The following is a 13,715-nucleotide window of genomic DNA, read 5'->3' as shown; positions in this document are numbered from 1 at the left end:
CATAATGAATAAAGAGCAGACCTCAGAATTAGACAATTCAGGGTTCCAGTCCTACCTCTGACACATCCTGACTTAGTGACTCCTGGCAAGTCATTTTAATCTCTTTGCTCTTAGATCAGCAGTGTTAATACACCTGGCCAGCAAAACTCCCAAATCAAGTCAGAACCATATTAAAATATAATTGAGTGGGAAAGTGAGGTGGCTCAGTGGTTTGAGAGTTAGGGCTAGAGAAAGAGGTCCTGGTTTTAAATCTGACCTTAGATACTTCCTAGCTATGTGATCCTAGGCAAAACTTAACCCCCATTTCATAGCCCTTGCCACTCTTCTGCCTTGGAATCAATGCACAATATTAGTGCTAAGACTAAAGGTAGGGGTTTTAAAATGCAACCGGGATCTTTTTGACAAATTAAATAAAAATATAAACCAAGAGATAATGTTAAGTTATGGTTTTCTAGGTGAACAGCTCCAGGGATTTGTTTCCATTTGGGTGTGAAAACTTTTTATTCAAGTATGATTCTATTTGAAAAGACTGCTTTAGATATATTTTTAAGACAGTTTCAATGAAAGGACAGACTTGTATTGATGATGAGATTTCCAATAAAATAACAAATCCAGTCTCTGTCCCTTACACTTTTGTTCTTAAGAGCTTTCCACCCTTTGGGGCATGACATATCTTTAGAATTTTAAGCCATAGCATCATGATTAAACTTCCTATGAAGACTTTGGGATCTTGGTTCCTCCATCACTTTTACCTAAGTTTCATACCATTTCTACTTCAGCAATCAGCATGGAGTGCTTTATAAACCTTAAAGGGTTATTTAAATACTAGGTAATATTATTAACATCACTATTTTTAGTTGATTAAATCAGAATATCCTTCTCTCTTTTGCTTATCAGCAATATGGTATATGAAAAATTCACTAGCAAGTTGTTAATAGATTCATTCTGCTGATATGTAGATTTAGGTGTCCATCTGCACAGCTTAAGAGATTAAACATCATTTAAGAGCAAAATGTATTTCTAAATGTTCTATCTGATTTCTAAAACTTTGCTGAAACTTAATGATCCTGGTTCTTTTCTCCCTGCAAAAAATCTTAGGATATAGATGGAAGTTGTACTCTTGTACATTGATAAATATGGGAGAATCATCCCCTTTTCCTCCATGAAAAATAAAATTGCTGAATTGGCTAGCACACAAAATCCCCTAAGGGGTTGGCTGTATTTTACTTCTCTTTTAGAGAGTCCTAGGAAAGGGAAAAAAATCTGCCCTCCTTGATATACTAGGTGGCATAACAGAAAACAGCTGAATAGAAGTTAGAAGACTGGAGTTAAAATTCTTGCATTGCCACTAGTTTGCCATTTGGACCAATTGTTTAAACTCTATCAACCTATAGTTTGAGTTTCTTCTTCCATAGAAAAGGAATAATAATATAAGACATTCATAATAATATATAAATATAATAAATTCTTATTGTATAATCTTCTGAATATTGTTGTATGATTGTAAAAGTTTTAATGACAGATGTCTTTACTTTGGGTTGTTGAAAATATAAATGGTGATTAGGAAGCTAGAAATATTGTGCTGCCTCAGACATTTTGAAATCTGAATATAAAATAAAACAAATTAAGAAACAAAGAAAAAAATAATCTAAGAAGATGAAAATGAGGGGAAAGTATTAGATTAGATGTCCTTTTTCTTGTTACCCAAGTATACTCATGATTTCAGAAGATTTCTCTGTTTTACTTAACAATATCAAATTGCCAGAGTTTGATAAATGTTTGGGTAATTCCAAACCTGAAGCAGCATAGTGTTTAATTGTGTTTTGCCTAATTTTAATTTGGACTCTAGGTTTATGAACATCAGGGAAAGCACTTTGGATCTAAGTATATGAAATGGGACTCTCAACATACCAGAAAGAAAAAGGAAAAATAAAGCTGGACACAAGTTACAAAAGAAATGTATGTTATAAAAGTATCTTACCCATTGTGGAGATGGCTATGAATGTAGGAACACTGGCACTGTTGTGGCTGAAGCTGGTTACACTACAGTTGTAGACAGTGGCAGGCAGGAGGCTGGAAATCGTCACAACATGAGAAAAAACTGAAATTGGCTCCTAGAGTTACAGGAAGGAAAAAAAAGAGAGAGAAATGTACTTCATCTTCTTAAAAAATCTCTTCCCAAAGCAGTGATGCTGGAAGCTCTGAGCACCACCTCCTATCCATCTATCTCACTTAGCCTCAACCAATCCTTTTCAATCCATGTTTCTAACTCTGGTTTCTGGATGAAATAAGTAACTACATTCCTAGAAATAGTAGGTGATGAGCACATTCTCTATAATTAAGCAAAGATCTGTAGTCACCCAAGCCAAGGAAAGTCAAAGCCATAAGAAATACTTTAAGGGCCATTCTTCCTTCTCCATAACATTTCTCTGAAAGGATGGTGCTAAGGAAGGTTAACGGGGTTAAGGAGATGATCCATTGCATTTATCCTGGCTGGCTGTCATGTCTGCAACTTGCTCCCTCCTCATTTGTTCCTCTCCCCTGGTTTCCTTCTAGTCTCAGTTAAAAACTCACTTTTGCAAAGAAGCCTTTCCTAATCTCATCCATGCTAGTACCTTACCTTTGCTCATTACTTTGCATATATAAATGCATATATATATGCATACATACATACGCATATATAAATGTATGTATATATCTACATCTATAGCTTATTTTCTCTGTTGTTTTCATGCTATCTGCTCTTGACTATGACTTCCCTGAGAACAGGGACTTTTTTTTATCTTTCTTTCTGTCTCTAGGACTTAAGCATTGTGCCAAGCACATAGTAGGCACTTAATAAATGCTTGTTGACTATTTGGTGAGAAGACTTTAAAAAGAAGTGTTTGGTTAAAAATAAGATTTGGATAATCAGTATATAGCAAAAAATATACATAGCAGATTTGTAGTAAATAAGGGAAAAGGAACAAAATAAACTCTCCTAAATGTCTACTAAATTCTGTCTATTTCACAATACCCTCCTGTTGCCCTCCTCAATCCCAAGGACTCATCTTTCAAAATAAACTATATATGTGTATATATATATATGCATATATATATATATGCACAAGATTGTGCTGGGCATTAAACAAATTTCCTCACCATCCTGCTTTTTCTTCCCCTGTCCTGTGGAAAAACAAGTAGTAAAATGAAAAGATAGGCACTATGCCTTAAAAATATGTGCTGCAAGTACTAGAGTACCCATGGTCCTGGTCACTACTAATATCTAAATATTACTGAATAAATCCTGTCTCTGGCCAACCCTTTAACCTCTGTGTTACATGCTGGTCCACATCTCACTCCTTTTTCTTCACCTAAAACATTTCAATAGGACTTTGCAAAATAATTTACACTAATGGTAGTAACCATTCTATACTTAGAACCCACTAGTGAGGCTAAACAATGCCTCTAGGTAGCATTGGTGGGATTAGAATAAAGACTAAGAAGAGGTTTTTAAAAAGGAAGAATAGGAAGATGAAGGAAAAAATAGAGAAAATGAAAAAGAAGAGGTCTATTTGATTGAGAGGGTCTTCTCTTAGCATTTCAAGGAAAATTGTCCAAATTTATTACTCTTGAAATAACTCATAGAAATTGTTTATGCTTGACTAACTTTTCAGTTCTCTAGAGCAATTTTTAAAAATGGGGGGGTCACCAATCCACACAGTGACTTCTTGTGGACCATATTGACTTAGTTTTAAGATGTGATGTTTTCCATGTTTTATTTATTGTTAAATGTTTTAACACAATTACATTTTAATTTATTTTGGGCTGCATTCAGGTGTACTGTGGCATAGGAATGGGTTTGACACCTCTATTCTAGGGCTCACTTGAATTTCTCTTTGCATGAGAGATTCTCTTTACAGTAGAGCTATAGTTTTTATTTTAGAAGTCTGTATTCTAACTACTGGCCTGAAAGTGATGATGCCAAAGACTAATGAAGGGGAGAATAAAGGATCTTCCTTGTTCAACTTTATCAGGTTAGTTGACAAAGTCCCAGAAATGACATTTTACATAAAAGTTTGAAAATTAGCTTGTTGGGTCAGGCTATAATCTACTTAGCCCTGTGGAATCTGTCTTTGACAGTGGCACTGAGATCATTCTGTGATTGTATTTTTTCACAGCAACTTCAAGAAAATATATCTTGAAACATTCGGCTCTATGAGGTCCTTTTTAGGGGCAGAGATCTTTAACTTTGTGGTGATTTTTCTGAATACTCCAAGAAGGAACTGTTGTCTAAAATTCATCTAGACTTTTAAAAAAGTTACTTAAAATTTTAATAACTTCGTTGGTTTATTAATTGAGTTAGTGGTAAATCTTTTTGTTTGTCCCAAATCTGTCACCTTTAATTTTCAAGAAGAATGCCCGATTTATAGTATACTGGAGATTTGGTATATAGATTGTTAAAAATCATCCTAACCCTACCATTCCTGTTTTCAAAGTTCAATCTTATCCTTCTCAGCCTCCTCTTTCTCGAATGAGGCATTTAAAGCATTGTAGTTTGTCTTTATTCTACAATATCCTTATACAAATATACTTCTTTACCTTTCCAATCTCCACTTTCCCCACCCCACAAAACCAAGGAGAGTACATGAGCTAAGAATAAAAGGCATATTAGCTTCTAGTAATAGCTTTTCATTCTCATATTTTTAAAAATTATTCATATGTTCTCTTCAGCTTCATTATATAGACCAAAAGACCAATCACTAGAAGTGATTTTGAATTCTAGTAGATTAAAATATATAGAGAGAAGATTCTTCCTGTTTGAGTAACATGTCTGAGGTGAAACTTAGAGAAACAGTGAAATATACAATACCTGGAGTTTTATTTCCTCATTAGATCCAGCTTGATGACAGAAGACTTTGTAGAAGTCAACAACTCCCTCTTCTACCCATAGCAGAGTCACTGAAGTTTGAGTCTTATTCACTGCAAAAAGGGATTTTGGAGGAGCTGGTTCTGTAGGTAAAAAAGAGGAAAAACTTTGATTCCCCTCTCCCTTAACCAATTGTATCATTTTGTCTTGGATCATCAAGAGGAAGAGGTAAACAAAAGGAGTCTAAGGAGAAGTCCTCCACAAAACTCTTCCATTACCTTTTCAAATAATTTATATCTATTAAAAGCCAAGAGTGTTATGTTCTGTCTTTTCTTTCCTATGTAATATATTTCTCTTTTTAGAAAACTTCCTGTTTCAAGTTGAGCTTAGTTGTAGGCATTATCTATTAATAGACTTTGTGCTAACATGTGAAACAAGCACAGGGAGTTAGCACTTCCTTGCATTAGAAGAACTAGTCTGCAGCAGAAATTCAAAGTTCCTACTTGGAAGTTCAGAGTAAAATGACAAAGAGGCAAATAATGTGAGCATATGCTGTCTAGTAACACTTGTCACCCAGTTGAATCAGTTCAGTTCTGTTCTTGAGAAATGACTCAGCCTCCTCAATTTGGGGAAATATACTGTTCCACTACTTTTAGTTGTTAAAATGGAAAAACTAATTTAGTGAATTTAATTCAAATTAAGGGGAAAATTTAATGGGAACACATCTTTTCATAGGAAATTATGGGAGTCGTTCTGACTTTTAAAATTATAGATTAAGGGTTCTTAATCTTATTTGTGTCATGGTCCTCTTTGACAGTGTGGTTAAACTTATGGACCTTTCCTCAGAATAATGTTCTTACAAGTATATGATACATAGCAAAGGCAAAGAAAACAAATTATATTGAATTATAATGATCTCTGTCTTTATCTATCTATCTATCTATCTATCTATCTATCTATCTATCTATCTATCTATCCATCTGCCTATCTATCTATATTTATCTGTTCATTCATCCATCTATCTATCTAAAAACCAAGTCGTCTGTCCCTGCTCCTCAATGGATTCAGCATCTTTTACTGGTCCAATAACCAAAGCAGGATTAATAAATCCACACATTATTAATATTATGAACTGTGCATTTCTTATGTTCTGCTGACTCCTGTTGGACAAAGTAAGTAAGAAAATCTCTCAAACTCCAGTGTAGAAACAGATGGCATACCTTCGTGATTTTGAGTCACAGTGTCCACAACAGGGTGTTGATTATAACATTTACATCTATGTACATTAACTGAGAGGGCTTATGAAAAGATGTTTTCAAACATAACAGAAAATTATACCAAGTCTCAGATGAAGCAAACATATCTCACTATAAGAAAAGGTTTTCCTTTGTTTAGAGCTGCTTAACAAAGGGATGAACTTCTTGTGGTAGAGTAATTTCTCTGTTACTATAAAGGTTGAAACAAATGTGGAATGATTATTGTTAGAGACTTTAGAAAATCTCACCTCTAACTAGGATGAAAGGATGGATTAGACGACCATAAATGTTCCTTCCAGTTCTAAGATAAAACTATACTAACAGTTAAAGAAGTAGGACCTTGTGGTTATTATTTAGTCATTTCAGTCATTTCTGACTCTTCATTACCCCATTTGGAGTCTTCTTTGGAAGAGATACTGGATACTTTGCCATTTCCCTTTCCAGCTCATTTTACAGATAAGGAACTGAGGGAAACAGGGTTAAGTAACTTGCCCAGGGTCACACAATTGATAAGAGTCTGACACCAGATTTGAATTCAGGGAGAGAAGTCTTTCTGCCTCTAGAACTCTATCCATCCTACTGCCTAGAGCAGGAACTAGGGAGGGGGAATGGACACTTAGAATGAGGATTTATCCAAGAGCAGGAAATTTGCCATAGAACAGGAAATTGTAAAGGGACATTGACTGCATTTTGTGTTTTTAGGAAGAACATAATGAATGAAATAGTACAGAAAGAATTTAATGTCAGATGGAGCTCTGGAGAGACATAGCCAGTGACAAACAGTATGGTAAGAGTAAGAGCAACAGCACTGTCAGTCTGGGGAGCTATTCTATTCTAGCTATAATTTGTTCCAGCTATGCTTCTAGTTCTTTCTCACCAATGAATAAGTGAACAAATGAAAAAAAAATTACTTACTAAATATTTATTACATTTGCCACAGATTGTAGTGTGAGACAGTCCCTTTCCTCAAGGACTTTATATTCTAATAGAAGAGAAAACATACATAGGAAGGTTCCATTGCAAGGAAGATATAAAACCTAATAGTACAGAAGGCAGAGTAGTGAGATGGATGAGATTTTTTGAGTGTGAGGGGAGAGAGAGCAGAGGGTATGACTGGCAGAATCTATGTTCTGGTCAGAGTATTAGTAGTGTGGTAGTGGTGGACTGGAGGTGGTGGCAGTGGTAGAGACCAATCCCTAGCTGAGTGAACCTGTGCCCTCACTGCATATAGAGGCTGATCTTTGGGGACTTCCTTACATAGTATTTCTCCTTATTCCTAAGGAGAAAGATTAGTACAGTTACCTCTCCATCATCAGTCTCATGTTGATGCTATTCATTTATTCATTCATTCATGGTAGGACTAATGGCATGAGGTTACTGCCTTCCCCAAGGGACAGTTACTAATACCCAGTCTCAATTGCGGACCTCTCTCTTGGTGTCTACTCCAGGTTCAATCTGTGGTATATTAACTAGGTCCAAAAAATCCCAATTATGGCTCTGATCAATGAAGAGTTAAACAATAAGATGCCTTAGTTATTGTTACCAATGGAGGTTTCACTTTTTCTACAGAAAGTGTATTAATAGTTACAACTTAGGGGGGTAGGAGGGAGAGTGTACAAAAAGGGAGAGAAGGAGAGAGGGGAGGGAACTTAACAGACCCTAAAAAAAAAACAAGAAGGGAACAAAAAGGGAAGGACCAGAAAGGGAAGCATATCAAGGGAGGGGATGAGGGGGATTGATTAAAAGTAAACCACTGCTTTAAAAGGATATAGCTAAAGAAGAAAGGACAGAACTAGGAGAGGATATCAAAATACTAGGGAATTCACAAGTGACAATCATAACTTTGAACATGAATGGGGTGAACTCATCCATAAAACCTAGATGAATGGGAGAGTGGAAAACCTAGATGAATGGGAGAGTGGATAAGAATCCAAAATCCTACCATATGTCTACAAGAAACACACCTGAGGTGAGTAGACCCTCACAAGTTGGAGCAAGACCTATTGGGCCTCAACTGTTAGAAAGAAGGCAGGGAGTTGCAATCATGATATCTGACAAAGCTAAAGTAAAAGTAGACTTGATTAAAAGGGATAGGGAAGGTAAATACATCCTGATAAAAGACAGTATAGACAATGAGGAAATATCACCAAGCAACATGTATGTACCAAATGGTATAGCATCCAAATTTCTAAAGGAGAAACTAGTAGAATTGAAGGAGGAAATAGATAGTAAAACTATACTAGTGGGAGACCTGAACCCATCACTATCAAATTTAGATAAATCAAATAAAAAATAAATAAGAAAGAGGTAAAAGATGTGAATGAAATCTTAGAAAAATTAGAGTTAATAGATATATGGAGAAAAATAAATAGGGACAAAAAATAATACACCTTCTTTTCAGCAGCACATGGTACATTCAGAAAAATTGACCACAATACTAGGTCATAAAAACATGGCATACAAATGCAGAAAAGCAGAAATAATAAATGCAACCTTTTCAGATCATAAGGCACCAAAAATAATGATCAGTAAGGGTACATGGAAAGCCAAATAAAAAATTAATTGGAAACTAAAGAATATGATTCTCCAAAATCAGTTAGAGAACAAATCGTAGAAACAATTAATAATTTCATTGAAGAAAATGATAATGATGAGGCATCCTTTCAAACTCTATGGGATGCAGCCAAAGTAGTACTCAGGGGAAAATTTGTATCCTTGAGTTCATATATTAACAAATTAGGAAGGGCAGAGGTCAATAAATTGGACATGCAAATCCAAAAACTTGAAAGCAAACAAATTAAAATCTCCTAGAAGAAAACCAAATTAGAGATCCTAAAAATTAAGGGAGAAATTAATAAAATCAAAAGTGATAGAACTATTGAACTAATAAATAAGACTAGAAGCTGGTATTTTGAAAAAACAAACAAAATAGACAAAGTAATGGTCAATCTAATAAAAAAGAGGAAAGAAGAAAAGCAAATTAATAGTATCATAGATGAAAAGGGAGAACTCGCCTCCAATGAAGAGGAAATTAAGGCAATCATTAAAAACTATTTTGCCCAATTATATGGCAATAAATATGGCAATTTTGGTGATATGGATGAATATTTACAAAAATATAAACTGCCTAGATTAACAGAAGAAGAAATAGAATTCTTAAAGAATCCCATATCAGAAAAAGAAATTGAACAGGCCATCAAAAAACTCCCTAAGAAAAAATCCCCAAGACCCGATGGATTCACAAGTGAATTCTATCAAACATTCAAAGAATAGCTAATTCCAATACTATACAAACTATTTGACATAATAAGCAAAGAGGGAGTTCTACTGAATTCCTTTTATGACACAAATATGGTACTGATTCCAAATCCAGGCAGGTCAAAAACAGAGAAAGAAAACTACAGACCAATTTCCTTAATGGACATAGAAGCAAAAATCTTAAATAGGATACTAGCAAAAAGACTCCAACACACTTTTGAGTTTTACATTACCATTTTTCCTCTAAATTTCTAAAGTCTAGATAATAAACGAACATAAATGAAAAAAAAAGACTCCAACAAGTCGTCACGAGGGTTTTTCACTATGATCAGGTGGGATTTATACCAGGAATTCAAGGATGGTTCAGAATTAGGAAAACCATCCACATAATTGACCATATCAACAAGCAAACCAACAAGTGATCAGGAGGATTATTCACTATGATCAGGTGGGATTTATACCAGGAATACAAGAATGGTCTGATATCAGGAAAACCATCCACATAATTGACCACATCAACAAGCAAACCAACAAAAATCACATGATTATCTCAATAGACGCAGAAAAAGCCTTTGACAAAATACAACACTAATTCCTATTGAAAACACCAGAAAGTATAGGAATAGAAGGGTCTTTCATAAAAATAATAAACAGTATCTATCTAAAACCATCAGCCAGTATCATCTATAATGGGGATAAACTAGATGCATTCACAATAAGATCAGGAATGAAACAAGGATGGTCATTATCACCTCTATTATTTAACATTGTACTAGAAACACTAGCAGAAGCAATCAGAGAAGAAAAAGAAGTTGAAGGTATTAAAACTGGCAATGAAGAGACCAAGGGATCACTCTTTATGGATGATATGATGGTCTACTTAAAGAATCCTAGAGAATCAATTAAAAAGCTAGTGGAAATAATCAACAATTTTAGCAAAGTTGCAGGATACAAAATAAACCCACATAAGTCATACAAAAATAAACCCTCATAAGTCATCAGCATTTCTATATATCTCCAACACGTCTCAGTAGCAGGAATTAGAAACAGAAATTCCATTCAAAATCACCCAAGACAATATAAAATACTTAGGAATCTATCTGCCGAGACAAACACAGGAACTATATGAGCACAACTAAAAAACACTTTCCACACAATTAAAACTAGATCTGAGCAATTGGAAAAACATTAACTGCTCACAGGTAGGAAGAGCTAAAATAACAAAAATGATAATCCTACCTAAAATTATCTATTAATTTTGACTACATCAAATTAGGTTTTTGTACAAACAAAACCAATGTAACCAAAATCAGAAGTGAAATAACAAACTTGGAAACAATCTTCATAACAAAAACCTCTGACAAGGGTCTAATTACTCAAATTTACAAACAGCTAAATCGATTATACAAAAAATCAAGCCATTCTCCAATTGATAAATTGGCAAGGGACATGAATAGGCAGGCAATTTTCAGATAAAGAAATCAATACCACTAATAAGCACATAAAAAAGTGTTCTAAATCTCTTATAATCAGAGAGATTCATATCAAAATAACTCTGAGGTATCACCTCACACCTAGCAGATTGGCTAACATGACAGAAAAGGAATGTAATGAATGCTGGAGGGGATGTGGCAAAGTCGGGATATTAATTCATTGCTGGTGGAGTTGTGAATTGATTCAACCATTCTGGAGGGCAATTTGGAACTATTCCCAAAGGGCGCTAAAAGACTGTCTGCCCTTTGATCCAGCCATAGCACTGCTGGGTTTGTACCCCAAAGAGATAATAAGGAAAAAGACTTGTACAAGAATATTCCTAGCTGCGCTCTTTGTGGTAGGAAAAAAAAATTGGAAAATGAGGGGATGCCCTTCAATTGGGGAATGATTGAACAAATTGTGGTATATGTTGGTAATGGAATACTACTGTGCTCAAAGAAATAATAAAGTGGAGGAATTCCATGGGAACTGAAACAACCTCCAGGAAGTGATGCAGTGCGAAAGGAGCAGAACCAAGAGAACATTGTACACAGGGACTGATACACTGTGGTACAATCTAATGTAATGGACTTCTCCATTAGTGGCAATGCAATGATCTTGAACAACTTGGAGGGATCTATGAGAAAGAACACTATCCACATTCCGAGGAAAAACTGTGGGAGTAAAAACACCAAAGAAAAACAACTGCTTGATTACATGGGTCGAGGAGATATGATTGGGGATGTAGACTCTAAATGAATATCCTGATACAAACACTAACAACATGGAAATAGGTTCTGATCAAAGACATGTAATACCCCATGGAATTGTGTATTGGTTATAGGAGGGGTGGGAGGAGTAGAAAATTATTTTTGTAACTAAGGAATAATGTTTGAAATTGACCAAATAAAAAATCATGTTAAAAATAGTAATAGCTTTTTATTTGCTATTTGGTTGATACTTTTACATCCTTTTGGTATTAAGAAATAATTTGATTAAATGTCTGAATGACACTTCAAAGATCTACAGTTATGTGTGTATCATTCCATACCATATCACATATGAAAATATTGTTATACCTCACACCCATTCTGCTTTACTAAATAAAACTTTCATGAAATTTTAATTTTCACAAATTTTAACTTTCATGAAATTTAACTAACATTTTATGATTTGTATAATAATAGTAATATGAATGTTGGTCCAAATGTAAGCTATACTTTTAAAAATATATCTGATGTATAAAAATTGAATATAGACTGCAATCAAAAATACTTTTCAACTTATTCCTTTGTATATATTGTTCATTCTAAGAGAAATTTTAAATCTTTTCAGATCCTCATTAATACTAGTACCATGCCTCTGGTGATTATTCCCAATTTATCCTGTTTATCAATTACATACAGTTGTTTGTCTGCTATCTGCCTCATTAGATTATGAGTTCCTTGAGAGTAGGGACTGTTTTTCATCCTAAGGATGAAACTTTCTTTGACTTGCCAGTGCTTAGCACAGTAACTAGTATATAGTAGATACTTAATAAATGTTTATTGACTAATGATCTATATTAGTGCATGGTCTATAATTGGATGCATATAGTAATAGTTATTTACATTTATACATTGAGTATAGTTATAAAACACTTTATAGACTTTAGAATTTTGTTATTATAGCAAAATGTTGTCTTACATGGTAGGTAGTGAAAATATGCTCATTTCATAAATGTTGATAAAGCCTTTGACTTGGTTAGTGATTTGTCCAGTTACCACAGCTGTAAGTGGTGAAATAAAACCTGAATATTGTCCTTTATTACTGAAAGCCGAATACTCTTTCTTCATAATAAATGTGCACATGCACACACACACACACACACACACACACACACACACACACACACACACAAGTAGTCTCACCCAGTTTCACAAGGTGAGGCAGAGAGGTGTTGCTTCCCCTTTCAGTGCAGGCAGTTACTGAAAGATTGTAGACATCACCTGGAGGTAGGTTTAGTACTGCAGTCATTACATTTCGTGTTACCTGCAAAATAATTAAATCAAGTGTGAAATCTCAAAATAAACAAAAACAAAAACCCTGCTAAGTACATTTCCCAAAAGTCTCAGTGCAATAAGCTTTAATAACTTTAGAAATGTAAATGTTTTAAACTTAGAAAAAACATTAGGAAGATTAATTATTTAAAATTTTAAAATATTTGTATGTTTCTAATTAAAATTCAATGTAACTACTGTCTTGTGCTATATATTGCTCCAGTTAATTTTCAAACTAAAAACTTTCATTGGCTGCTGCAAGGACTGAATAGATTGCAAACAGAATATTATTGTTGAGATCACCCAAAGGAGAAATTTCTGTGCATATATCACAGTTTTGATGTGACCCTACAAGAAAAAGTCTAATGGAGATAGATCAGATGACTGGGCTGGCCATTTTCTAATGATCCACTATTGTTCCCATTATATAGATGAGGCAACTGAGACTCAGAGATTAAGCGATACACTGAGGCATAGCAAATGAAGAGATTAGAATAACCAAAAGGATTATAAAATTTAAAGCAAAAAATAAATAAATAAAAAGAAATCCCTCTCCTCACTGCACAACACATTGGTAGCATCTACTTCTGGGATTCCTTCCTTATGACAATGATATGAATTCCACACACAGAGGCAGTTCAGGGGTAGACAAAGAGGTGCACAACATATCTGGGGCTATGCTCAAACCAGCCTGTATAGGCAATTGCTACACTTTAATGTGGGCCTTTATGCCTCAGAAATTAGTAAACACTAAAAACCAGGTTGGGATTTATTGTTTTGTTGATTTTTAGACTTAAGAAAATGATGGAGAAAAATTTAAAAATGCAGATTAAATTAAAA

General features: G+C 34.4%; 1 protein-coding gene across 2 annotated transcripts in view; it reads right to left on the bottom strand.

Moving 5' to 3' along the window:
- The window catches only part of PTPRO (protein tyrosine phosphatase receptor type O), a 235,591-nt gene that overhangs the window by 79,743 nt on the left and 142,133 nt on the right, over positions 1 to 13,715 (bottom strand). For both annotated transcript variants that reach the window (XM_056799294.1, XM_056799295.1), the window contains exons 12-14: positions 12,747 to 12,867; positions 4,853 to 4,992; positions 1,982 to 2,114 (exon numbers count right to left, since the gene is read on the bottom strand). In XM_056799294.1, the coding sequence (XP_056655272.1) occupies positions 1,982 to 2,114; positions 4,853 to 4,992; positions 12,747 to 12,867 (394 nt within the window). The remainder of the gene's footprint in view (positions 1 to 1,981; positions 2,115 to 4,852; positions 4,993 to 12,746; positions 12,868 to 13,715) is intronic.

This window comes from Monodelphis domestica, chromosome 5, assembly GCF_027887165.1.
Source record: "Monodelphis domestica isolate mMonDom1 chromosome 5, mMonDom1.pri, whole genome shotgun sequence".
Lineage (NCBI taxonomy): Eukaryota > Metazoa > Chordata > Mammalia > Didelphimorphia > Didelphidae > Monodelphis > Monodelphis domestica.
The sequence above is the reverse complement of the archived record's forward strand: the minus strand, read 5'-3'. Positions and strand labels throughout refer to the sequence as shown.